We start from the raw sequence: 26887 nt of genomic DNA, 5'->3' as shown, positions 1-26887 counted from the left end.
TCATTTAGAAGTATAGGGGAGAACTAATCAGCTAAACAGACATTTTATGATTTAAAGTCTTAAATCATAAAGTATTTTAAAAACTGGACATTACCATAGATAGAAAATTACTAATAATAGTGACAAAAAGATCTTCAAAACTGTAAATAAAACCCCTTTCCTGTTTATCAATAAATGTTGCAGAAGACTTAAAAAAAAAAGGTCCTAGAAAGCCTGTTTGATTATTCTCTCCATGTATGTTTTAGTCAGTGGTGATGCTCTCGATCAAGAAATCCATTATTAACCTAATTCTCTAAGGGAGGAAGAGGTAAAAGATACTTATCACTTTCTGTGGAATCTATCAACTTAAGACCAAAATGAATAGCAATATAGGAAATTCAGAAACAGTAAAATTTTTGGTTTGTATTTCATGGATGGTGCTGCTGTTCCAACCTTATAAAGTAAAGCTGTCTGCTTTCCAAATTCCAAAAATTAACATACCCCCCCCACTTACCATACTAACCAGTGCCCTTTGGTTTCTTTAGAACAAGGGTTGAAGGGTTGATTATGGATGTACAATTTTGATTTGGGACCTTTCACACATACAAATCATACTGAGCGGCCACTTACTTTACAGAGCAGTTTAAATATTACGCATTAGCCAAATTAACTTGTTCCACCCACCCTACTGGAGGAGGAAAAACCCAACACCCATAAAACTACTTCACTTGACAGTATGTGTCTATCAACAATAAGTAGCTTAAACAACTTTCACCAGTAAGGTGTCTAGATTGGTTTTTAAAACAGGAAAGTGACATATTTTAAAAGTAAATGTAATTAAAATTGTGAATCAATTATAAATTGAACCTAATGAACCATGCAGGAGCAAGGGTTAATAAACCAATGTGCTTTGAATTTGTTCAAGTACGGATATTTTTGTATATAAAGATCTAGCATATATAACAGCTATCATGAGAAGTGAAAAAAGACCTTATCCCCAGAAATGAAAATATTAAAACTAAGTTAAAATACATAAAGTAGTTAGTATTCCACACAGCATAAAATTTGACAATCAAAGTTTACATGTCTCAGTTGACCATGTGTGAAAATGCAAAGCAGGTATTAAAACTGCTATTATGTCCAATATTTAAAACCAGTTTGTAATAGGGGGAACATCTAAATCCTTAATTAAAAAACACAAATGAAGTGAAAGCTTTAAACTGGTACACACTGTTCACACCTATATTTCAAGTTTGGAAATGCATATTTGCAAGCAGCAATACAAAAGTATTCATGAAGAATGCATAATCTCTGAAAATTATGAAAACATCCCCGCTACCAATACATTTCCTAAATACAAAACTGACTACCATATTGTTACTTCTGTGTAGCAGGAGAAGTTCATTTTCAAAACAGATAAAATTCAGTCTTTAGGTGTGAATGGTATGAATGACAGTCTTTTTTTTTTTTTTTTTTTTTTTTTTTTTTAAATTTCTTAGTCGTTTGGGATCCTTAAGCATGCAAGCCTCAAAGAGGAGGGTCCACAAGGAACCAGGGTTGTCTTATGGCATCCAGTTAAGCCAGAGCTGGGAATGCCTCTGGGTCATCCACATCAGGAGCAGAAGCACTTGACTGAAAAAGAAACAGAAGCAAAATTAAAGATTTTCAAATCTTATTAATATATTTCCAGTGTCTACATTTAGACACAGAATTCTGGAAAAAACTTAGTCTTATTACAATAAGTAAAATATGTCAAAGCTTTTACTTTTGAAAGGCAAAATTATGCATCAGAATAGGACTACAGTTGGGGAGAGATTGGGATTGGCATATATACACTACTATATATAAAACAGATACCTAATAAGGACCTACTGTATAGCACAGGAAACTCTACTCAATACTCTGTAATGACCTATATGGGAAAAGAATCTAAAAATGAGTGGATATATGTATAACTGATTCACTTTGCTGTACACCAGAAACTAACAACATTGTAAACCAACTATACTCCAATTAAAAAAAAAAAAAGAATAGGACTACAAATATTTGCAATGAGCCTTGTCCTAAATTTCTATCAAGATCTCAGAAAACTCCCTAGCAACAGCATGGGTTATTTTTCTAATAAATCACACAAGTAGATTCACACAAGGTATGTATGTGGATTCTTACTCAGTTGTTCAGTGTCCTTTTATTTTCCCCACTTGCTAAGTAAGAATGGCAGCAATATGACAGCAGGCTAAGAAACCAATTACAATTATTGAAGCAGCACATTCATGGCTATTTACAGTCAAAATACAAATTTTTACAAAACAAAAAAGTATTGAAAAGATCCATATACACAATGCCTTTAAAAAGAACCCATGTCACAGAAAGAAATAAAAAATCACTACATTGTTATGGGTGACCATAAAATCTAGGATATTAAGTTACCACTATAATCAAACATTGGCAGACTCAATCAAGCAGATGGGTCCCCCAACTTGCATATCAGGTGTTGAGAATTCAGGAGGACATTATGGTTGTCTCCTAGGTAGACCATAAGAGACAATAAACTAACCCAAGTTATCTCTAATACTTTAGTAACATCTAGTCATTAAAACCATGGACTTTGGCATCCGACAGATCATTTCAAATCTACCAATTACTAGGGCTTCTATCAACGTATTTCAGAAGAATTTGTTTTTTGTCACACTTAGTACAAGGCAATGGAGATTACAGAAAATAGGACACAAATGAATCCCAACTTACAGAACAGCTCTCATGAACAAAAAACAATCAGTCAATGCCACAAAATTATACAAAGGAAACAAAGGTTTTATTAAGCTGAGCCCTAAAAAGCAGTGAAGATTTGTCAAGGCAAAGTAAGTATTTGGCATTTCAGGCAGACCTTACCAAAGGCCAAGAATTACCTTGGTTCCCTTCACCTGAATTTCATCTTCTGTAAAATGGTGGGGTTTTTGTTTGTTTGTTTTTGTTTTTTTAGCACAGTACCATAACTGGCACCAGATAAGTACTCGATGAAGGGTGGTAAACTTAACTACTGGCAGCACTATTCAGTCACATAAGTGCTTTAAACAAAAAATATAACCTAAAATGCAATTTCTTAAAGGCATGCATGTCAACCTTTTTCTTCTTCGACTTATGTCCCCAAAAGGACCTAGGGCAGTGATATATGGAAAGAGGTCCTCGAATTACTTAAAAGGGTAAAAGAAGCCTTAAAACTACCTTGTCAGTCCTGATGCCACGGTTTGGACGTCCACCACGCCCACGGCCACCTCGTCCTCCCCTGCCACCACGTCCTGGGCGGCCAAGGTCTCCAAAATTGATCTCCAGCTGAGACGTTATATCATTTGCTGGCTTCCGGAAATGGTGATCCATAACCGAGTCTTCAGCATGAGCCTAAAAATTTAAGTGAAGGCCACTGGATGATTAATAGGAAAGTAATGTTGCACACTTCTAAATAATGAGTTTTCTCCTAAAAAGACCAAAAATCCAACCTGCTCTTTGTGTGAAAAAATATAGAAACACCTCTACAGGTAATAAGTAAGCTTTGGGATCAGCTACAGTAATCTAGGAGGAATAATTCCCTTCACTTTTCTCTATTTCATGTTCCCTTAACTTTAAATTATAGATGATATTATCAAGTCTTGATTAGAGATATAATCACAATTATTCAAGTGGCTGGGCCCCATCTCACACCTACTGAATCATCATCTTTAGCAGTGAAGTATGAATAAGTACATTTAAAATATGCCCTTCAGATTAGCATTCCAATGTGAACCTCTGAGGAAGACTTGGATAGATGGTATATATTTCTATTAGAGACATTATTGAATATTTAAGTTTTAAAGAGAACTTTTGCTCTATACTCTTCCAACTATGACCTGGGAAAGAAATTATATATAAACTTCTCAAAATGCTTTTCTGTTCATATATAACTATGTGTTCTTCCATATAAATTGGAGAACTACAAATTCAAGTGAAACACAACGTTACATAAGAAAGGAACCTTGAAAAGCTGTGCACAAATAAAACCATGCCTTAAATTTACCACAGGAACCTTCTTAAAAATGAAGTCATCATATTTGGGAAACCCAGATCCTAAGCTACATAATGGACTCTGCAAAAAAAGGCCAGAGAATTTTACACTGCTTAATATCTGATCTCTTTTGTATGCTTGGGGTGAATGGGTTTTAATCTTCTAGTTAGAAACTTCTCATACTAATTTAAAGTATGTTTTAATTTTTCTAAATACACATATAATCCTCTTTTCTGAAGAGATATTTCACTCTTTCTAAATAGCTTGTAATATTACAACTGTTAATAATTACCTTTTAAGTACAAATAAATTTTGTATTTTTACACAGATTTTCATTCCTTTAATCATCGAATACCCAAATTAAATGTCATCCCTTTAGGTGAACTTTAAAGGCAACAGAAGATTCTTTTTAAAATATTATAAAGGAGCATAAAACACAGATGCAAACCCACAAAATCACTAGCAAATTGAAGTCAATGATATATACTAAGTCTCTGATATTAAACGTTAGCTATTGCAATGATATCAATTTATCAATTAAAAGCATTTATAGGTTTCCAGAGCACAGAAGCAAAAAAACTTAAGTTGATATACTACTGAAAACATCTTGAAGGTTTTACTATAATAATAAAGAGGAAGTCTGGATGTTCAGGTTACATCCCCAACCTTCAAGTTAACTAGTAGGATAAATTTTTTACAAAGTTTTTTTTCTAGAGCATTGTATGACAATGAGGAAATAAGAGCTCTGGTCTCAGCTGTCAATAATTCAGTTCTCCATTTCTCAAAGTTTCTTTCTTTCCCTAACTACTTCATATTTGTTGTGAAGATGAAGATAAGTAAAAGAGAAAGAGTACTTAAAGCACTGTATACAACAAACTTGAAGACCTATCATACCGATCTTTCTCAAATTACAATGGTGTTACATCCTGATAAAACCTGAATATCTTTAAATCCAAAATACATTTAATACACCTAACTTACCAAACATCACAGTTTGGCCTAGCCTACCTTAAATGTGCTCAGGACATTTACATTAGCCTATAGTTGAGCAAAATCATCTAACACAAAACCACAAAGCCTATTTTATAATAAACTGTTAAATATCTCACATAATTTATTAAATGCAGTATTGAAAGTGAAAAACAGAATGGTTTTAAGTGTATCAGTTGTTTACCCTCATGATCAGGAGGCTGACTGGGAACTGCAGCTCGCTGCCACTGCCCAGCATCACAAAAGAGTAGCGAGTACTGCATATTCAGCCTGGGAGATCTAAATTCAAAATTTGAACTATGGTTTCTACTATATGTGCATTGTTTTCACACCATTTTAAAATCAAAAAACCAAAAAGTTCTAAGTTGGGATCAATCTGTATTCAAATGATAAGGCCATATATGCCAGTAAGGCTGGATTTCATGTACATACATCACAAAGGCAGCATAACTATAAGGGTCCAAACATACAAAAGTGGCTTGATAATGAAAATGTCCTGATTTCAAGATTACTCACCAGCAATTTCACATTTTATAATTTTCTAAAATTTCTAATTATATACATCACCTTGTATAATAGTTATTTCTTAAAAGCTCGATGTAAAATAATACTTAAAGCTGGGACACCTAACCTGATGTCTAAAAAATGCATGAAGAGGCTTCAGGGTATTAATGATACTAATGATACAATATATCAGAACATTTTATATCTGTGTGTCCTATTCTGGAGAAAAGTTCCATCGGGACCCCAAAAAGGTCATGAATAATTGTCTCCAAGGTGCCAAGGTAAACCTCTTTCACATTAACCTGAACAGTTTAATAATTAGTTCAAATGAACAATCTCCCCGAAGTGAACTTCCATGGTTCTTTAAATAAAGAATTCTCTTTGTTTTACAGATACACAAAACAACTTTGTCTGCAAGAACTACAAAAAAATAACCAAAAGCATTCTAATGAAGGAAGATGTTTTTTCTTCCCTACAGGAATTGACAATATCCTCATTTATACTACCTTCATGAAGTCAATGTTTAAAAAATCATCTCCAGGGCTTCCCTGGTGGCGCGGTGGTTGAGAGTCCGCCTGCCGATGCAGGGGACACGGGTTCGTGCCCTGGTCCAGGAAGATCCCACATGCCGCGGAGCGGCTGGGCCCGTGAGCCATGGCCGCTGGGCCTGCGCGTCCGGAGCCTGTGCTCCGCAACGGGAGAGGCCACAACAGTGAGAGGCCCGCGTACCGCAAAAAACAACAACAGCAACAACAAAAAAAGTTTAAAAAAAAAAACCATCTCCAAACCTCTATTTTATTTAAAAGTATTTCCAAGTTTATTTCACAGCTATTTTTTGGTTTAGAAAATTAAAATGTGGATTTTATTGAATCTTTTTATTACAGGTTGCCTTCATAACATTTCAATTTAACTTTGTGACTAAAATCTCATACTTACACAAACCCTAAAAGGATACAGCAGTGAGATTTTCCTCTAAGAATGTGCCCCAAGGCTTAAATAGAAGCTACCAAATCAAAAGCCACACACGTTTTTCTCAAATATTTTCATTAGTTTCCTTGTTTCCTAAGGAAAGGAAACTCATAAATTAATTCTCTGGTCTTTACAAGACATCACTCCTCAGTAAAGAAGGATAAAGATTCCTGGATATTATATATGGCATACGCAGACAGTTTCCCACATAAAAATGCAAACCGCCTAACCTAATACAAGTCTTAATGACTCCGTTAGGTAAGATTTTTTAAAATATTACACAAATTTGAAAGAATAATTTCTTAGACTATATGATAATGCAGTTTATTTTCCTCTTGGGGCAATTTATCTGCCTCAAATAATCCTATGTAAAACTTTTTATAAACAGATTACCCACGTGAAATTTTAACACAAAAATTGTAAATGCAATTCAAGACATCTGAACATTTTCAAACACCACAAAACTTCATTTTACCTCTTCACTCTTTGACTTATGAAGAACAAATCCCTTCTTCCACTGCCCATCAGCACCTTCATTTGGTTTTCGGATATTAAATTCTACTTTTGCCCGGTCCTTATTTTGAATAGCCTTCCATTCATCCAAAGTCATTTCTTTTGGGCCTTCTTCCTTTACTTCTTCAACTTCATTCTCCCTGTGGGAAAATGTTTTAAGTTTTACACGTGGTAAGGGGCTTATAAAATCATATAACTTACAATTATAAGTAAGGAAGTTAACCTTGGCTGGTTGGTAATCTTCTAGATTACCCAAGGACAGGAGAATCACAGTTTTCTTTGTAACCCAGTGGCTAACATGTGACTTGGCAGAGACCAGGAATCCAATGTTTGAATTATTGAAAGCGTGGATAACTAAGGAACATACAATTCATCTTCATAAACTCTTAAATGATCATCTATCAGTAACACAATCTTGAATTGGCTATATCAAACCTAGAACACATTTTTTAAAACCATACTACTGTTTTTAAAACTTACACTATGTGATTAAAATCATTAACCTAACTTCTCCTAAAACACATTTTTTAATTTCCATAATTTTTCACAATACATAATTTATAACATATATGAATGTAATCATCTAGGACATCCATAAGCAACCAAGTTTCATATTCTAGAATATAAAAGAACTGCTCCCCTATCCTTTAACACTTGAGGCAAATCTTTAATTTCTACAGATCTTAACGTTATATACTCCAACTTTCAAACGAATCGGTATATGAAAACAAGACTACAGTTTCACTAGTAATGGAAGTTTCTACAAAATACTGGTTTCAATGCTTAACACCAAATTAGTTATTTCTAAATATAATTCTCAGGCTATAACTATTACATATTATCCCTTTCCCTTTTTACAGAAACAAAGCATGGGCCTAGGAATCCACTATTTAATCTCAATTTCCAATTGTCACCAAACAAGTTGTTTGCTATTTTGGGAGCATTGCTTTCCAAAGATAGCAGGTGATTCAGTTAGCCTTGCTCAAATATCTCCTGTCTGTGCTACTACTCTTTACTGTTTGACAAATCCCATCTTAAAACTTCCCAGACCAAGCTTACACTGAATTGATGAGATCTAGACTGTAAAGTCCAACCCTGTCAGTTTACATATCAGAAAACTAAAGACTGAAAAAAGGTCCTAGGCTACGCGTAAGTTGTACCACAGCCAAGAAAAGAACTCGGCATACCTTTATCATATCATGAAACCATGACACCTACCGTCAAGGGTAGGATTGTAAGGATCAAATGAGACAAAACAGAAGCTCTAGAACTATACATAAGGAAGCTAATCAAATTCAGCCAAAGCTGTTTCTTAAATTTACACCTGCACATGCAAGACATAATACTATGTTCAAATTCTCCCCTATTCTGGGGTAAGACTAGAGGCTGTTCTAATGTCATCATCATGGTCTTTAGACCCAATACCCCCTTTTTAGTCCTGGGAACTGAGCTAAGGATTTGCTTCCAATACCCTATCAATAACATCCTTTCCTTCTGATAAAGTTATAATCTTGTCAGATTACTCTTTTTTTTGCAGGCGGAGGGGAGCGGGGGTTCGCGGGCCTCTCACTGTTGTGGCCTCTCCCGTTGCAGAGCACAGGCTCCGGACACGCAGGCTCAGCGGCCATGGCTCACAGGCCCAGCTGCTCCGCGGCATGTGGGATCCTCCCGGACCGGGGCACGAACCCGTGTCCCCTGCATCGGCAGGCAGACTCTCAACCACTGCACCACCAGGGAAGCCCCCCAGATTACTCTTAAAGTGAGTTAAACATGAACTCTTCATTAAGGGAACAACATTTATGTTGAGCTTTGTAAAGTACTTAATGTTACGTAAGGTTCATCTATCTCACCTATCACAATTTCATTGTTTACCACACAAAATTAAGACTCCATAGTTTCGTATAAATGAATTTATATTACCAAGTTCTACACATCACTTAACACCATGTATTTTTATCTACTCTCTCCAATAGTAAATTGATTATTATTCCTTATTCAAACAAATCCACAAAATATGATTTTCCAATCATTAATAGTGGTTCACTGTAAGAACAACTCTTTCTGGAGAAAAAGAGAAGTTTAGAAAAGCATTGCCTCCCTAAATGATTTGAATATGCCCTGATTAAGAATTACTGACCTAAATAATCTGTAATGCAAGACTTTAAACCACATACCGAAAGAAATGCCTGGCATATAACTTCTGCTTGTATTGATGGAAACCAGAGGAAGGCATTAAATTATTTCTACTAGCATAACTTGAGTCTTTAAAACTCTCCCACACCCTTGAACAAAAAATTTCAAAACCGTCTTCTAGTGAACTGACAACATATTCTGGTGCTTGCTCTCCTCACACATTTTAAAACAAGCCAATAATGCTATGTTCCAAATTCTATGTTGATGGAAAAAAAAACTTCAAGGAGATGGAGCAACTAATTTTAAAATGGTCATGTTTTCTCATTTTAAACTGTATTAGAATAAAATTTGTATAGTTACATAGAGTCCAAAGTACTTTGAACTACGAGTTCCAAATATTTCTCAGGTTAAAACAGCTATTTTTGTGCTTAGGGTTAACAGGATTTACTAAAATACGTATCTTCCGTATCTTTTTAAGATGACAATGGTAACTTCAAATAGAAATAACCACTTCTATTTGTCAAACCATTAGAGCCCAACATATACATTTGTAAACCACTCCTCTAAACACTATTTGAGGGAATGGAGTACAATAAAGTCTCTCCTTTTAAAAAGCAAATAAATAATAGCATTAAGCCTACAGGTTGTTTTCTTGTTAAACCCCAAACATTTCAATGCTCGAGCATTACCGCTACCGTACACACAAATCACTTACTTATTTTCAGTGTCCGCAACTGGATGTTCTTCACCTTCAGGTGTTTCCTCAGTCACATTTGATTGCTCCAAGTCACTGCAATTATAAGATATTGGTTTCTGAATGTATTTGGGGGACTCTCTAAGGAAAGAAAGAAAAAAAAAGGCATCTAGGTCCATTTACATGTAGCTGAAAGTCTTCACAGAAATATTTTAAAATTCTCACATTCCCAATGTCTTTTCCTACTAAATTTACTCCCCAGTAGACCACTAAGAGAAAATAATTTAAAAATGTATACTGATCCAAGTTATAGCTCAAGTACATTACTCAAAAAGTAGTATGACAGCAGTTAGTTCTAAAATAAAGCCTTACTGGCTTTTCAAATTTTTGTCATCACCAAAGGGGTCAATAGCTAGAATAAGAACTATTAAATAAGAAACATACAATAACATAATACCCAAATAACCTCAAAATAGGATTTCAATAAAAGCTATACATCCATATGAAAAGAAAAATTAGTACCATATATTTTTGAAACGTAGAAAAACTGGTCATTTGATACATTATAATCCAAACATATCCAAAAAAGCATTCATTATCTTGTAAGGAAGTAGCTCTGAGATAAGAGCATCCATCCTTGTCCCAGGGACAAGTAAAAATTTAATGGGCAAACCTCTAGTAAGGTATAAGATCAATTTTATTAGAAGTATTTATTTAAAAAAACCAGAATACCAACGTTAATTCATCTTTGACAGTTCCCCAGTTGTGAGATCCGCTACCTCCACGCTTGTCCTCATGCTTCAGGCCACTGTAATGTGAAAAAGAACTAACAAAACTGAGTTAACATAATACTCTTTAGTTCTAGAAATTCAAATTTTGTTTTATTAAAGTAGTAGCTTCAAATATAAAAGTATAATAAAAACCAATATAAGACTTACGATCTATCACTTCCACTATGCCTATCAAATTCACGTTTGCCACGAGAATCAAAGCCATCTCCCCGGCCCATTCCTCGTCCACGACCTCCTCGACCTCTTCCAAGACCACCACGGCCTCGGATAGGCCGGTCAATAATCGGTCTGTAACAAATAAAAAAATATTATATACTTCTAAGGTTTCTGGTAAAAGGAAGAAGGGAAATTCAAAGGCTCAAAGATGCAGGAACATATTTACTGGCTCATATCCCAAAGGAAATCAAAACTAGGAAACTCCCCAACGTAAGAAAATTACTTTGACATTCTCTAAAACTTTACTACTAATGCATATACTTCATCCTTGTTACTCATTTCACATTATAATCTAGTAAAACTGCTATTCACCAATATACATAAAAATTAAAATAAACACATGTAACCTTCATAACTGAAGTGTTTCATTACAAGAAATCTAAGTTTGAATACTAAAAACTGTTACCAAAATGTCCTAAGAACAACAACACATACTTAGACGTTTCGCTAGAAAAACTGATAAAATTAACTAGCCACACTGCTTCCTGGCAATTATGCTCAATTTATCTGTGTTAAGATGTCTCTCTATAAACTGACAAAACATGAAGAGATTAAGAAACAATCTTGCCTATCAACTGAAAATTCTCCTCCTTCACCCTTTTCTTCAAGTGGTTTTTCAAATCGTCGTTCACGAGGTGGTCGCCTTTCTGGTCTCCTATCAATTATCTTCCCTTCACCCTGAAGTTGCTGATCAGGTCTTCTTCCAACGCGTCTTATTCCTAAAATGATTTAAAAAAAAACCACGTAAGCAAATTATTTTTTGTAACACAAAAAACTAGGCCTAGGCTGTTAAAAGAAAAAAAATTTACTCTTTAAGTCCATTAACTAGCACTTCCCACTGAAAAAGGCTAACACTGGGCATCTCTAAAGTGTAACAAGGTACTTCAGAAAAATTCCTATTTAAATAAACTTGTTTCAAACTTCCATTCAGTTTGCCAAATCACTTTTTTCCCCTAAAGCATTCTCTATAACTGACCTGGAAGTCATTTGGGTAGCCATTATTTCTCTCACTTTTCAAGATGCCAGTCTCTTAATTTAAAATTCTAAATTTAAAGAAATTTTAAGCAAATGATACATTTTGGTTTTAAAGATACCAAAGATAACACCATTAGCCATTCATAAATAATAACCGAGCAAACCAACACAATCACCAGGTAAAGACCCCCCAAAAAACCCCAGTGAAGACATTATTTTATTTTATATAATCTGGAGGGGGAGAAAAAGAACAGAGTAAAAAGACTGATGATTCTATGAAATTACAAAACTGAAAGGAAAACAAATGGCATTTAAGATTACATCTCTGATGGATAACAAGGTCTTACTGTAGAACACGGGGAACTATTGATATATTCAATATCCTGTGATAAACCATAATGGAAAAGAATATATTAGAAAAAAGAATGTATATATGTATAATCGATGAATCATTTCACTGTACAGCACAAATTGACACATTGTAAATCAACTATATTTCAATAAAAAATTTTCTCTATAGTTGAAGATAGCTATATAACAGCAAAAAAGTACCATTTTCCTCTCCTGTTGCAGTCTACATACATATATATGTATACATATACATACATACCACACCTAACTTTTAAAACATACTGTTATGCAACCAACAGGAAATAGTCCACTTATTTTATTATTATGGAGATTTTTTGGTTTGCCCTTTCAAGTATCTTCATTTCCAAAGAATCTTTAAAAACCACATACACAAAAGGACCCCTTTTAAGCAAGACACAGAAATAGAAACTTGTGAAACTAAGTGATGGCTGAAGCATTTACTGATTTCCCCCTTCATTCATTACTTTTTTCCTGTTAGTGTCAGAGGCCAGAAAGGCAACCAATATGCATTACTGGTAGCCTTAAAGATAATAAGTAGATTGATGGTTAAATTCATGACTAATATTTTAGGTATGCTCTAATTCCCAATCCACAATTTCTGACAAAGTCAAAAAGCACCTGAGGAATTGGTTTCGCAAGAAATTAAGTTGGTTCACTCTGGTTCTTTCTAAGAAAGTGTAACACCACCAGGATGCCCCCAATTGTTCGGCTGCTGGTAGCCAAAGTCAAACGGTAAATGTCAAACTCTTCAGTGAAATTTTAAGGTCCATTCCATACACTCTCAGGACAGACCAGAAATCTTAGATCTTACACCAAGGCATTTTAAATAAATTTCATCAGAGGTAGTGTATTAGGGTGGAGCTATGGAACCAGTCCTTATAATATCCAAGCCACACACCCAAGTGAACAATGGCTTGCTTCCCCACCCCAATATCCAGTATCAGGCTTACAGAATCTACAACACTTACAAAATAAATCCACCCAATGACTGACATTTAAAAATGCAAGCGTCTCTTGATTTTCACTAGATTCCAGGCTTCTAACATTAAAAAAACAAATGAGTAGATGGTGTCAATTCTCAAGTTCCTCAAATGGCCAAAAGACAAACTACAAAATTCAAAGAATATAAACATCAAACACACATCTAAGGCAAGTAAGTCTAGGATCATGCCAGGACCTCTATTCAAAGGCAAGGAACACATGATCAGGTTAACAATCAATCCCATGACAAGAGGCAGGGACTTTGTTTACAGGTCTATCCTTCCCCAATGCCCAGAATTGACTGCTAAGAGGTAAGGCCTCAAAATGATTTTTTTTCATTCAATATTTTTATAGGCTTGTGTTTTATGCAATTTAAGGTTAAGTGTGCTCTGAAATGCTGACCTAAGGAAAATGTTGATAGGTAATAATGGAAGTTTTCCCAAGGAAAGACTACTGAATGTTGAACTCGGTCCTGGTCATAAATTTATGAAATGAATTTTTAACTTTGTAATTTAAAATACTAGGTTCCCGCTAAGAGCTTATTTCAAAAATGGGCTTTATGATCAAAACATATGAGGGGTTTAAACCATGCTTTATGTTTCAAAAATTCAAAAGGGGTGAACACACTTCAGATTCCATTTTTTCACGTACTTTCTTTGGATTAGTGTGATGAAGGAAGTAAACTTGAGCAGTTTAAATAAATACACAAACCAGTGTTCCTTAACATAGAAATTAGATTTATTACATTGTGCTACAGATTGCTATAAAACTTAGCTGAATATTTAGTCTAAACGATGTATATACATGCTTTCTAATACTCCAACTTGTGCTTCCCTCCCCAACCTGTAATTTTAATACAACTGTTTTATTTACCACCTAGGTTCTTCACCCCAAGCCTCACAAAGCTCTCTGTATTTTCTAAAAATTCTAAACCAAAACCTAACACAATTGTTTTGATTTTTTTAATTTAAATTAGTTGAATGTTATCAAATTCGACTAAAGCTAATGAGAACTCCTTTCAGAAGCACGTGGCAAAATTTCAATTTTCAACACATAAAGGAAACCTTTAAGCTTCAAAGCTTAAGTCCTACACCTACTTATTACGGATCGTGTACACTTTTTCTAATCCCCCACTGTTTTGCTTTCTCATCCATCACAAAAGACAAACCAGTAACGAGTGAGAGAGCAAAAACCAAGTTCAGGACAGTCCTGCGAAGTTTACAGTGACCTGGAAGCAACTACTACCCGCCAATGAAATCCTGACCATGCTTCACGCACATGGGGAGAAAAAGCTGCACTCCAAAAGGCTCTGCAGCAGCTAAACGCTGTGACAGCCTCGGCACTCTTTGCACCACGAGGCCCAGGCCAGGCCACACCACATGAAACACTGCATGCGGGGGGTCCGGCCGGAGAAAAAGATCGTGACCCGAGGACGAGCTTCAGGATTTCCTGCCATCAGCAATCTTCATTCAGAATTCCCGCTTCTGCTCAATCCAGGGTGGCCAAATTTCTCTCCCTCCCAACAGCCTGACGCACTCCAGCAAGTTATTAAGTTTGCAATAGTGGTGCGGGCGAGGGGGTAACGATAAAGCACAGGGGGCACCTAAAAGGGCACCTTGCTCCACAACATCCGATAGGCTCGAACGTAGCGGGGGGGGGGCGTAGGTGGAAACTCCGACCCCCAGCTTTTCTCGGGGGTACCCCACGCCACCCTGGGACAAGACGGCAGGGCAGGAGCCTAAAAGACACAACCGCACCTCAGAGCGGCGGGCTGAGAGAAAGCTCTGAGCAGGAAGAAGCCGCGGAGGCCCCACCATCCCATTAACAACAAACGCTCCGAAAAGGAGCTCCCTTCCCCGAACCTCGGCCCATGCGCTCGCCCGCCAAGGAATCCGGCGGGAAGACAACAGCCTCCCAGGATCCCGACCACGCTCCTCCGCTCAGAACCTGAGGCGGGAAGGGGTGGCTCCAGGATCCTTGCAGGTGGCGGTTTGAACTTGTGGCTACCACGCTCCCAGCACCTTCGCAGGACCTGGCTTTCATCAGGCGGGGGAAACGCGAAGAAATCGGCGGCCAAGTCTCCCGCGGACCCTCGGAGCTCCAGAAGCCAGTGGTAGCCGCCAGTCCCCTCGCTCCTTCCCTCCATCCCGGGTCTCCCCCACCTTCCACCACAGCTTTACCTTCTTTCTTAAGCGCCACGGGCGGCTGCGTCTCCTCCTTCTTGTCAACCACGCCGACGTTGGGGGGCAGCGGGTTCTTGCGGTCTTTCTGGGACTCTTTACGCAGCTGTTTGCCCGCCGCGTTGGAGTTTGTCTGGGCTGCGGCCTGAGCTGCGCTCTTGGCCCCAGGGCCCCCAACGCCGCCCCCGCCGGCTTCTTTTTTCTTGTTCTCTGCTGCCTTCAACACCTCGAAGGGGTCCGATTCGTCGTCAAATAACTGGTCGAATCGGTTGGTGACCACGCAGCCGAAGCCTTCTTGTAAGTGCCCAGGCATGATGGTGGCTCGGCGGCGCGTTCCTCCACGGATTGCAGCGGGCCGCGCCGAGCCAAGAGCGCCTGCTTCAGCTCTTCCCACAAGATGGCCGGGCCGAGAGAGGGGGGCCGTCTTCTCTTCCGGCGCCAGGCAGACATCCGGGAGCGGCCAGAGCCGCGCGGTACCATGGGGTGTGTAGGCCGAAGTCGCCTCTCCCGAGGCGGCTCCCAGCGTTAGGACTACAATTCCCGGAACACACGGCGCGACAACTCTTCGCGCGCGCCTCAGAGGCGGGACCTCACCGAGGGAGTGGAGCAGCAAGCAGAGGGAGGAGAAGAGTGGTGGTGGGCGGAGCCCTGCCACCTGCTCTCGCCACCCTTAAACTCTCCGGGTCTCGAGCTGCGCTGAAAACGGGAAAACGGCTTGTTTTGCTCGGGAAAGTTCTGAGCTTTCGCTTTTACGTCCCGCCTCTGGCCCAGGGCTAACTTTCCCCACCTGTCCGGGAGGTCAAGGTGACTACCAGTCTTACAAGTGGAGACTCACAAACTTCCAGGGCTGGAGGGTTGCTGAGGTGCCTCACTTGCCTCACGAAGGCAGGACCCGCTCTGTGTCAAGTCCCTAGCTGATCAGTTGCTGGAGTCGCCCTCCTGCAGCCCCAATAATGAATTGAGGCTCTTCTGTTTAATATGAGGCGGAATACGCTTCCTCTCGCGGGGACTGAACTCGAGCAGCAGAATCAACCCAAAAGACAAGTTGAACTATCATATGTGAGTGTTGCGCTCTTTTCTTGTGTGAAGAATGCCGTGTTGCCACTAGTGCTTTAATTGAAGTAAACTGCTGACACTGCAACACTAGCCAGACGCTGGGCAAGCCTCGAAAAGGCACTGTTTGTAGAAACACTTTCTAGAGTCAATCCAATTGTTCTTTAGTGTCCGGCAAGCCAAGGATTGGGTGTCCGTAAAAAGTGCTCAAGAAATAACATTTTAGATCATCTGAATGTGTGGTCTGCTGAGAGGTGCAGTGAGGGGAGGAAAATAATATCAGCGAATTAACTGTCATTACTAAAAGCATTGATATTAGTTGAGAATACTAAAGTCCATTAATGTAATAGAGTGTCAGTGCGTATTCAGCATATTTGGTAACGCTGTAAGTGTACTATCATAATTTTAAAACCTTTTTCCATTAACATAAAATATAGAAAAATGCATCTCTATGTTCCAGGTGCTATGAACAACCTTAATGTCGACAACAACTTGTTAGGTAGGTGGTTTTCCCATTTCACAGTACCACGTTCACATCTTTTTAAGTGCTAGTGCCAGGAGTTAACCCAGTCTTCTAACTCCACTCTGAGACTCTTGACATCAGCTCTTTAATCCAGACTCTGATTTCTGATAGAAGTCAGTCAATATAAGTTAATTTACAGTATTTAATAAGATTTAAATATTGTTGCATGTCAGGCAGGGTATGTCACATGGCCAAATGGAATCTTATCGATTTCTGAGCAGAATTTAAATCAGTTCCTTAACAGGGAAAATAAGAGAGTCGTGTTACAGGCATATGGCAGCAAGCCTAGTGTTTTTCTTACTTCTAAATCCAGCCCCCATTCCTCAAAGTCACCTATTTCTCTGTCGCCTGAGTCCCTGCCATACACACTCCCATCTCACACAGAGACCCCACCTCCTTCCATGAGCTCTGGCTCTTGTAGCTCCTACCAAGACAAAGGACAAGGAGTGTTTGACTATACTCTTCATGCCCCTTTGAAAATAGCGCAAGTGCCATTTGGAAGATCTCCCTGCTTTAACAACATCTTTCTCTTTACCAAGGGCTGTTAATATCTGCATCTTTGAGACATCTGCTACACCTCCTCCTCTTGCCCCTTTCTGACCACTGCCACAACAATGTCAGGAGCTAAAACTTTATATTTTATTAGGTACTTGGTGCACTTTACATGTGTGATCTCATTTAAGCCTCACGTCAACTCTATGAGAAAGGTATTATTATTGCCTTTTTAAGGTGAGGAAAATGAAGCACAGAGGGACTAAGTAACTTACCCACTCCTACCACAGTCTGGGGGGTGGGGCAGGCCTGTCCTTAGTTGTTTTTTATCCTATGTACAGGTCTCTGATTTCCTCAGACAGATCTTTATGACCACCAAGCACTCTTACAACAAGAATACTTAAAGATATGCTACATGTAGGGAAATTGTATGGCTATGAATTTTTGAGTTTCAGTCATGCTCCTCAGGGACTTTATCTATTAATATAACGTAAAAATATAAATAAACGTTTGGGGAAAAACGGGAAAAATTTGTAAGCACTTTCAACTTCCTTCTCTCCCTTTTGTCTCTCCTGGAATTTTGGTTAATACAGGAACTTTTTTTTTTTTTTTGCGGTAGGCCTCTCACTGCTGCGGCCTCTCTACCGTTGCGGAGCACCGGCTCCGGACGTGCAGGCTCAGCGGCCATGGCTCACGGGCCCAGCCACTCCGCGGAACGTGGGATCCTCCCGGACCGGGGCACGAACCCGCGTCCCCTGCATCGGCAGGCGGACTCTCAACCACTGCGCCACCAGGCAAGCCCTTAAAGCCCATTTTTAAAGTATACAAATAAAGCTCCAAATGCTAATTCTTTTACATCTCACAATTTTATTTTATATGTAATTATTTTTGCAAATGTTTCCTTTCTTCTGAGAAGTTGAAATAGTCTTTAAAAATATTTAAAAGTTCCTGCTACTCTCAATAGAAAAAATATTGGCCAAATAAACCTCAAGAGAGAAGGAAAAGGAGACTTCTTGCAGACTTATTCAAATGAATGGCAGGAGTTGTAAGGTGACATGGTATAAGATATCACTGATTAGAAATGTAGCTTAAAATATCAGCTCTCTGTAGCGATGCTTGAATCACATATTGTTCTCTGAAAAATACTTGTGCAACTTCACAGCCTTATCTATAGCAAGCTCTCTAGAGTTTTCTAGCAGTAAATGCTGAAAACTATCCAAATACCTTGATTAAATATCCAATATAGTTGCCTGATGTTAATGTAACTGAGAAATGGAATATTATACCTCCTTCCGGCCCTCACTTGTTTTTAGGATGCTAATACTCAGTTGTCAACCACATTACAACTTGTTTTTTACCTATTTCTAAATCTCAAGTCTCTGTTACTAACTGTTGCTATATTATAATAGTAATTACTAACAAGGACTACAGTTTGAGCATTTGCTATGCACTTGACACTGTGCTAAATACCTTGCATGAGTCATTTCCTTTAATTCTCAGAACAACATTATGGAGTAAATAATATTACTCTACTCCCCTTTTACACATAGGGAAACTGTGGTTAAGTGCCTCTCCCAAATTCATATTGCCTAGAAGAGTCCGGACAGTCTGATCTCACAGCCTGTTATACTTGTGAGTGGCATGATAGAGAGAACAAAGTCTTTCATGGCTACCACCTGTAGCAAAAGAAAACTATTATTCTATTATAACACTTTGGGGACACTGGATACAGGTATCATATAAATGTAAATAAGAGAATCTGATTTTTAGTGTACTCTATATAATGCATTTTTAAAACAAAAGCAATAAAGGTGGTTCTTATGAAGAAAAAGGCAAATCCGCCATGTCTGAGTATGGAATGCTAAATATAATATTCAAGTCTAGGCTCTTGCTAAAGTTAGGATATCAAAGCTAAAAATAGAAATGTTACACTCTCTATTCTGTCACCTCAAACTTTCTTTGAAGGTTGATACTCTTGATTTTAAGCTTCCCTTCCTTTTTTCCCTTACATTGTACTCTTAAAAAAAACACACACACACAGCTTTATTGAAACATAATTCACACACCATAGAATTCACCCATCTAAAGAGTACTATTCAAAAGTTTTTAGGATATTCACAGAGTTGTGCAGCTATTACCATTATCTAATTTTAGAACATTTTTATCACCCCCAAAAGAAACCCATACTCATTAACTATCACTCCCCCATTCCCTCCACCCCCAGCCCTGGGCAACCACTAATCTACTTACTGTCTCATAGATTTGCTTATTCTGGACATTTCATAGAAATGGATTCATGTGGTCTTTTGTGACTGGCTTCTTTTCACTTAGCATAATATTTTCTAACTTCATCCATGTTGTTGCATGTATCAGTACTTCATTCCTTTTTGTGAATAAATAATATTCCATTGTATAGATAGACTGCGTTTTATTTATACATTCACAGGTTGATAGACATCTGGGTACTTCTGCTTTTTGGCTATTATGAATAATGCTGTTATGAATATTTGTTTGTAGAACTTGTATGGACATATGCTTTCATTTCTTTTGGATATATATCTAGGAATGGAATTGCTAGGTCATATGGTAACTCTGTTTAACGTTTTTAGGAGCCAGACTGTTTTCCAAAGAGCGTGCACCATTTTACAATCCCACCAACAATTATGAAGGTTCCAAATTCTCCATATCCCGTGTGTTTGTCTTTTGATTATAGCCATCCTAGTGGGTGTGAAGTGGTATCTCATTGTAGTTTTGATTTGTATTTCCCTAATGGCTAATGATGTTGAGCATCTTTAACATGCTTATTGCCCATTTGTATATCTTCTTTGGAGAAGGTCTATTTAGATCTTTGCTATTTTCTAACTAGTATATTTATTTTTTAATTATTGAGTTATAAAAATTCTTCATGTATTCTAGATCAAGGGCCTTATCAGTTATATGATTTACATATTTTGTCCCAGTTCTGTGGGCTGACTTTTCACTTTTTTGGTGGTATCCTTTGCAGCATAAAACCTTTTTAATTTGATGTGGTCTTTTGTGATGAAGTCCAATTTATCTATTTTTCTTTGGTCACTTGTGCTTTTGTTGTCATATCTAACAAGCCTTTGCCTAACCCAAAATCACAAAGATTTACTCCTATGTTTTCTTCTAAAAGTTTTATAGATTTTTAAAATAGTATTGGCTCTTACATTTAGGCCTATAATCCATTTAAAAGTAATTTTTTTGTTCCATGTATTCCCCTTCCTTTTAATTTAAATTAATTTTGAATATGTCAAACCCAAAGAAAAATTTTAGAAGGAAAAAAAAGGTGGTTATTTTTCATCTTACTATTTTAAAAACATTTTATTTTGGACATTACAGTAAATTGCAAGTTTTTAGGTTTAAATACATCCAGTGAAGTTCCAAATGCACCTGTATAAACCCCTTTGAAAACAGAAAATATATTTCACACTTAATACTATTTATTCATTTTGATAATAAACATTTAATTCAACAACTATTTATTGAACATCCACCTGTATGTCAAGCACTGCTCTGAGTCCTAGGGATTCTGTGGTGAACAAAACAGGCAAGGCCCTGGTCTTCGTGGACTTTACATGCTGGTGGAAAGAAGCAAAGAATAAACAAGTAAATAAATGTCACTGACATCATTTTCAGAGAATGGTACCTACTATGAGAGCATAATGTGAGGAAGGGATAACTGTTTTGGATTTATGGTCAGAAAGCCCTCTGAGCTAAGGCCTGAACAATGAGAAGAAACCAGCCTTGCAAAGACTTTAAGAAAAAGCTGAGGAAACAGCAAGCAAGAGAACGTGAAGTAGGAAGGAGCTTGTAGATTCCAAGACAAAAACAAAAGCAAAACCAAAAATCTCTGAGTGTGTAGCCAGATGAGCATGAGGTTGGAGTGGCGAACTGGAAGACAGATCTTACAGTGAATACAAAGGTAATTTAGTCTGTATGTGCTTTCAGATTGCTTCTAATTTTCTCTGCCAAGAAGAATCCCTTGGGCTTCCCTGGTGGCGCAGTGGTTAAGAATCCGCCTGTGCAATGGGGGGGACACGGGTTTGAGCCCTGGTCCGGGAAGATCCCACATGCCGCGGAGCAACTAAGCACACGTGCCACAACTACTGAGCCTGAGCTCTAGAGCCCGCGAGCCACAACTACTGAGCCTGCACGCCTAGAGCCCGTGCTCTGCAACAAGAGAAGCAGCCACAATGAGAAGCCTGCGCACCGCAACGAAGAATAGCCCTGCTCGCCGCAACTAGAGAAAACACGCATGCAGCAACAAAGACCCAACGCAGCCAAAAATAAAAATAAATAAATTTTAAAAAAGAAGAAGAAACTAACATGGTAATAAAGCTTACAATATAAAATATTCTGGGGACTTCCCTGGTGGTCCAGTGGTAAAGAATCCGCCTTACATTGCAGGGGACACGGGTTCCATCCCTGGTCAGGGAACTAAGATCCACATGCCGTGGGGCAACTAAGCCCACGTGCCATAACTACTGAGCTTGCGTGCCTCAACTAGAGAGGCTGCGTGCCGCAAACTACAGAGCTCACATGCCACAACTACAGAGCCCACATGCCCTGGAGCCAGTGTGCCACAACTAGAGAAGAGAAAACCCATACACCACAACTAGAGAGAAGCCTGTGCCGCAACGAAAGATCTTGCGTGCCTCAGTGAAGATCCCGCGTGCCACAACTAAGACCTGATGCAGCCATAAATAAATAAATAATAAATAAATCTTTTAAAACTATTTTGTAATCAAAATTCTCATTTGTTATTCTGAAAGAAGCCAGGTCAACACATTCTTGAAGTTTTAACCTGATACTTTAGGCATTGAGAGCGCAAAGGCATTCTTATTGATCCCATAGGAGCTCAAACATTGCTTTTTTTCACTAAAAGTTCCCTCTCCGTACTCTGACTGTTCTTGGCTTCTGTGAAGTAGGTTAGATGTAACAGTACCAAACAAAGATTGTTGGCAGGAGGTTTCTTCATGGTGATATCATATTATTTACCAGGAGCTACCAAAAAACTGAAATAGTACATGTGCAGGTGGTATCCCTAAAATTGAAAAATCAGAAGAGTTAATTATAAGTGCAATGCTCAGACATAAGAAGCACCGAATGAATAGGAGCTGTTATCACAATAGCTTAAACCAATCTTCAGAGACACTACTCTTGATTGCTGGCTGGAATCTCTTAGGTTTCTGCTGCTCCCAGAAGAAACAAATGGTGAGGTTATAGGAGATGGATCCTTGTGGCTGACATTCACATGTGGAGATTATGTGTAGAAATTTTGGAGCAAGTTGTGTGTGTGCAGAGATCTCAGGTTAGGCAGAGACACAGGAGTGAGGGCTACAAGGCCTTGCTGCCCACTGTCACCACAGGGAGTTTCTTCCTCTAGTGCCAACTTTGTAGAGATTGGGTTTGAATTTGTTAAGGGTATTCCTTTTAAATTTAAGCTGGGGCCTCTGCTTTCCTAGAAATTGCATACAAAATTTTGCATATTCCCAGAATAGACCTTGCTTTCATCAGATCTTTTGAAGAATTTAAGAGCAAATATGTAGAAACAGAAAGCAGATTCTCGTAGTGGCAGCCTACACCCGTGGAGGGGCTTGGGGACGAATGGGTAGTGACTGCTAATGGGTGTGGAGTTTCTCTTAGGGGTGATTGAAATGTTCAAAAATTTGGGAGTTCCCTGGTGGTCTAGTGGTTAGAATTCAACTCTTTCACTGCCATGGCCCAGGTTCAATCCCTGGTCATACAGCTGAGATCCCACAGGACACTTGGCCAAAAAAAAAAAAAAAAAAGTTCTAAAATTAGCTTGTGGTGATGGTTGTACAACTCTGAATATACTAGAAAACATTAAATTGGAAACTTTAAATGGGTGAATTGATGGTATGTGATGGTATCTCAGTAAAGTTTTTTGTTTTTTAATGAATAGCTAAGACATTCAAAAGACTAAGGACCACTGCTGTCTGGCATGAACCTCTGATTGTGTCTTATTTTATAATCCCAGGATACAATGATCACGCGTACTATGTGCCCGGCACTGTACTAGGTGTTTTACATGCTTATGTTATTATATAACAGACTTTGAAGTAGGATTGTTATCTACACTAAACATGAAACCAACAAATGGTAGAGACTAGATTTGTATTCAGTTGCATGCAGCTCCAAAAATTCCTGTTCTTTCCATTATGCCACCCGTACTCCTCAAACTTTTCCAACTAAGTACCCATCATAGCTAAAAGGATATTACTTTTGAGGGCAATGTAGGATATTCTGCCCTTCCATTCTGTTCTAATCAGTCACCACACTCTAACAGTTCTTCGTATTATCTCCCAAATACCTCTTCTTCTCCATCCCCATGGCCAACACTGCAATGCAGGCCTTCGTATCTCTCTAGGAGTATCACTGTGGCCCTGACTTCAAATCTCATCAGGTCTGGATTATCTGATCATATTACTCCCAGACTTGACAGCTTTTCATGGCTCCCTGTTACTTACAGGATAAAGTCCAAAGTCCTCATCAAAGCCCTGAAGGCCTTTAATAATCTGGTGGTATCTTCTTTCCAGCCTCCTCACCTTCTTCCTGCCTCCTGCCCCCTGCACCCGATTCCTTAAGCCAGGTAAAACTACTCACACTATCCCATGCATGTGCTCCATGCTCTTTATACACCTTACAATTCACATCCTGTTCTAGTAATATGTGGCAAATTCCTTCTCATCCATCAGGTCTTACCTTCAGTTCACTTCCTGGAAGAAGCCTCCTCCAACCTTCAAATGTCATGCACCCCTACCCGCTCTTATGCTCTAATATAACTCATTTCTACTCTATTTGCAGTACTTATTACATTGCACTGTCATTATTTGTCTATTTACCTCTTCTAGTAGTTTGTAAATATTTGTGGTGGGGGTGTTTTGTTTAGCTGTTATGCCCCCCAATGCCTGGTGCTTAGCACATGAGTGGATCTATTGACGGAATGTGCCCTATAAGTCTCACTAGATTTCAAGTGCTTTTATTTGCAGTGCCTGGCATACTTCTATTTCCTAAGTAGCTGTTCAATGATACTTTGTGCTTATTGAGCATTTACTTGTGCCATGCACAGTACTAAGTATTTAATATAGATTAACTCATTTTAAATTCATAATAATTGTGTGAGGTCAGTGTAATCATTAACCCATTTTACGTAAGAGACCTGAAGCACAGAAAGATTCACTAACAAGCTGTGTGACCTTGAGCAAGTAAATGGCAAAGCCACAATTCAGACAAAGTAGTCTGGTTCCAATGTCCGCACTCTGACGCTATGCCATACTGCCTGTGTGTGAGTGTCTGTCAAGGAAGGAATGAATAAATAGAATCCTTTCCAACCTCTACAGGAGCAAAAGGAGTTGTTAGCCTATTTAAGGAGGGAAGATAGAAAGTCCATTAGGAACTGGAATGCGCTTAATTTCTCATGGGAATAATGTCAGATTTCACTGGGATTGGTTGAAATACTGTGAGAGCTTCAAGCATATTACAGGCAGTATAAGCAATTGTGAGTTGGCCAGTCATGCTGGGAGGTGGCAGAGCCTGGTCTTGATCCTGGGACTGTGTGAAAAAAGGCCCTCGCATCAAACCATCACCCCACTGACCTGGGGCCTGGTTCTTAACCTCTCTAAGCCTCAGGTTTCTTATCTGTTAAATAGGGAGGTAATTGTTAGAGATCTCTTAGGTTTGTGAGGATTCAATGAGTTAATACTTGTAAAACACTTAAAACAAAGCAAGGCATGCTAAAAAAAAAAAAAGGAGGAAAAAGTTTTTTCTTGGGGAGGTTCACTAAAACCAAATAATCATTTCAGTGGTTTATGAATAGCTGCTAACACCTTTCTAAATGAGTAGAAGAGGGAAGAGAAAGCATCCAAACTTAAGCCAATTCTACTTTTTATCAAGTTTGGGAATTAAATGTTAGGAAAGAGAAGGTCATTGTAAACATTTGCTAAAGGGAAATGTTGGGGACACAGCACAAATAAATAATCACGTTAGAGATTCTCCATAGCTCATTAAGAGGTGCCTGACCATATATTTATACTTACAGAATACCTCTCTTTTGAGGAATTTAAACAACTTTTAAAATTAGATGGAACCTTTCTAGCTCAAGGGAATTCTGAATTCTGTTAATAATTTTAAGGGCTCTGTTTCCTCCATTCCCTAAATCTCCTTTTCCCCCCTTTCCCCTCTAGCTACAAAATTTCCCTCAGAAACAGCTTTTTAAGATACATTTCCACTAGTAAAATCCCCAAGTTCTTTTTTGTTTATTTTGAGAGGAAATGGTTAAGAATGAAAGTAAAAGAAAACAGAGAAATACTCAGTCCCCTTGGCTGCCTGCCAGGAAAAATGCCAAATGTCAGATGAGAGGCCTTGCTGAAAGCTACCCAGCCACAAGCACAAGGGATTGGCCTACCACAAGATAATCCTCTGGGGAAATTTATACCAGCAGTCTAAAAATTGGACGGTTTTAGGAGCTCTTCTCCAGCAAGGTCTCACAACCAGACTTGATAGTAAAATATTAGGGCCTTAAGCTCCCAAATCAGTTGCTTAAAAGAGCCTGAGATCTCAGGTCACACGCAAAGGATTCAATTATGTGAATGCTTTAATCTGTCTGAGAGGCCATGTAACACAATGGTGAAACACAGGCCCTGGGGCTAGAGAGATCTCTGTTTGGATCCTGGGCCACTATTTATCTCATGGATGGTTTTGCACAAATTTCTTATTCTCACCAACCTACTATTTCTTCATCTATAATATCAGAAATAAAACAGTACTCATCTCAGAGGATTGAGTGAGAATTAAATCAAAAGCCCCTAACACATTTAAGTACCCTGCTCAGTAAATGTTAATTACCCACTACCACTAGTAGTTGACAAAACGTCAGCCCTCAACATTGAAAGGTAGAGACCAGCAACTTTTTTTTTTAATTAATTAATTTTATTTATTTATTTTCGTCTGTGTTGGGTCTTCGTTGCTGTGCGCGGGCTTTCTCCAGCTGCGGTGAGCGGGGGCTACTCTTTGTTGCAATGCGCGGGCTTCTCATTGTCGTGGCTTCTCTTGTTGCGGAGCACGGGCTCTAGGTGCACAGGCTTCAGTAGTTGTGGCACGTGGGTTCAGTAGTTGTGGCTCATGGGCTTAGTTGCTCCGCGGCATGTGGGATCTTCCCCGGGCCAGGGCTCGAGCCTGTGTCCCTTGCATTGGCAGGAAGATTCTTAACCACTGCGCCACCAGGGAAGCCCGAAACCAGCAACTTCTAATACAGAGGCTGCAGGACCATGCTACTCTTAGGGTGTTTTCATTATGTCTACACCAGTAAGTCACCCCAGAGGATCTAGGTAGGTCTAATAACTCAACCATGAGTTTGGCAAAGGGAACCTAAAAGGTAATAACCTAAATCAAAAACAAGTTGTATACTTATTAATAACAGTAACTATTTGCGTAGCTAAT

The 26887-nt window shown here is 38.6% G+C and overlaps 1 protein-coding gene and 1 long non-coding RNA gene across 7 annotated transcripts in view; one reads left to right on the top strand and one right to left on the bottom strand.

Moving 5' to 3' along the window:
- Positions 1-1207: 1207 nt before the first annotated feature.
- SERBP1 (SERPINE1 mRNA binding protein 1) lies at positions 1208-15753 on the bottom strand. 5 transcript variants are annotated; one of them, XM_004330931.4, is made up of 8 exons: positions 15337-15753; positions 11397-11547; positions 10760-10900; positions 10558-10647; positions 9843-9962; positions 6957-7134; positions 3205-3378; positions 1208-1611 (listed from the first exon to the last, which is right to left on the bottom strand). In XM_004330931.4, the coding sequence occupies exons 1-8, from the start codon at positions 15647-15649 to the stop codon at positions 1555-1557; spliced, it is 1224 nt and encodes a 407-aa protein (XP_004330979.1). In that variant the 5' UTR covers positions 15650-15753; the 3' UTR covers positions 1208-1554. The 5 variants fall into 5 exon arrangements, with proteins under 5 accessions (XP_004330979.1, XP_004330981.1, XP_004330980.1 ...); XM_004330933.4 differs by having other exon boundaries at positions 9843-9917; XM_004330932.4 differs by having other exon boundaries at positions 10558-10629.
- Positions 15754-15898: 145 nt separating this feature from the next.
- Positions 15899-26887, top strand: part of LOC109547341 (uncharacterized) — a 57649-nt gene continuing 46660 nt past the window's right edge. For both annotated transcript variants that reach the window (XR_002173057.3, XR_012324386.1), the window contains exons 1-3: positions 15899-16395; positions 16850-16888; positions 18024-18198. This is a non-coding gene — a long non-coding RNA (uncharacterized lncRNA). The remainder of the gene's footprint in view (positions 16396-16849; positions 16889-18023; positions 18199-26887) is intronic.

Source organism: Tursiops truncatus, chromosome 1, assembly GCF_011762595.2.
Source record: "Tursiops truncatus isolate mTurTru1 chromosome 1, mTurTru1.mat.Y, whole genome shotgun sequence".
Classification (NCBI taxonomy): domain Eukaryota; kingdom Metazoa; phylum Chordata; class Mammalia; order Artiodactyla; family Delphinidae; genus Tursiops; species Tursiops truncatus.
The sequence above is the reverse complement of the archived record's forward strand: the minus strand, read 5'-3'. Positions and strand labels throughout refer to the sequence as shown.

What these genes read in the sequence shown, in the direction of transcription:
- SERBP1 (XM_004330931.4), bottom strand. Translation starts at nt 15,649, where the DNA reads ATGCCTGGGCACTTACAAGAAGGCTTCGGCTGCGTGGTCACCAACCGA. An exon ending in GGAGAATTTTCAGTTGATAG is followed by an intron (nt 10,901 to 11,396) that starts GCAAGATTGTTT and finishes TATTTGTTACAG; the next exon opens with ACCGATTATTGACCGGCCTA. An exon ending in GTTGCGGACACTGAAAATAA is followed by an intron (nt 7,135 to 9,842) that starts GTAAGTGATTTG and finishes ATTTTCCCACAG; the next exon opens with GGAGAATGAAGTTGAAGAAG.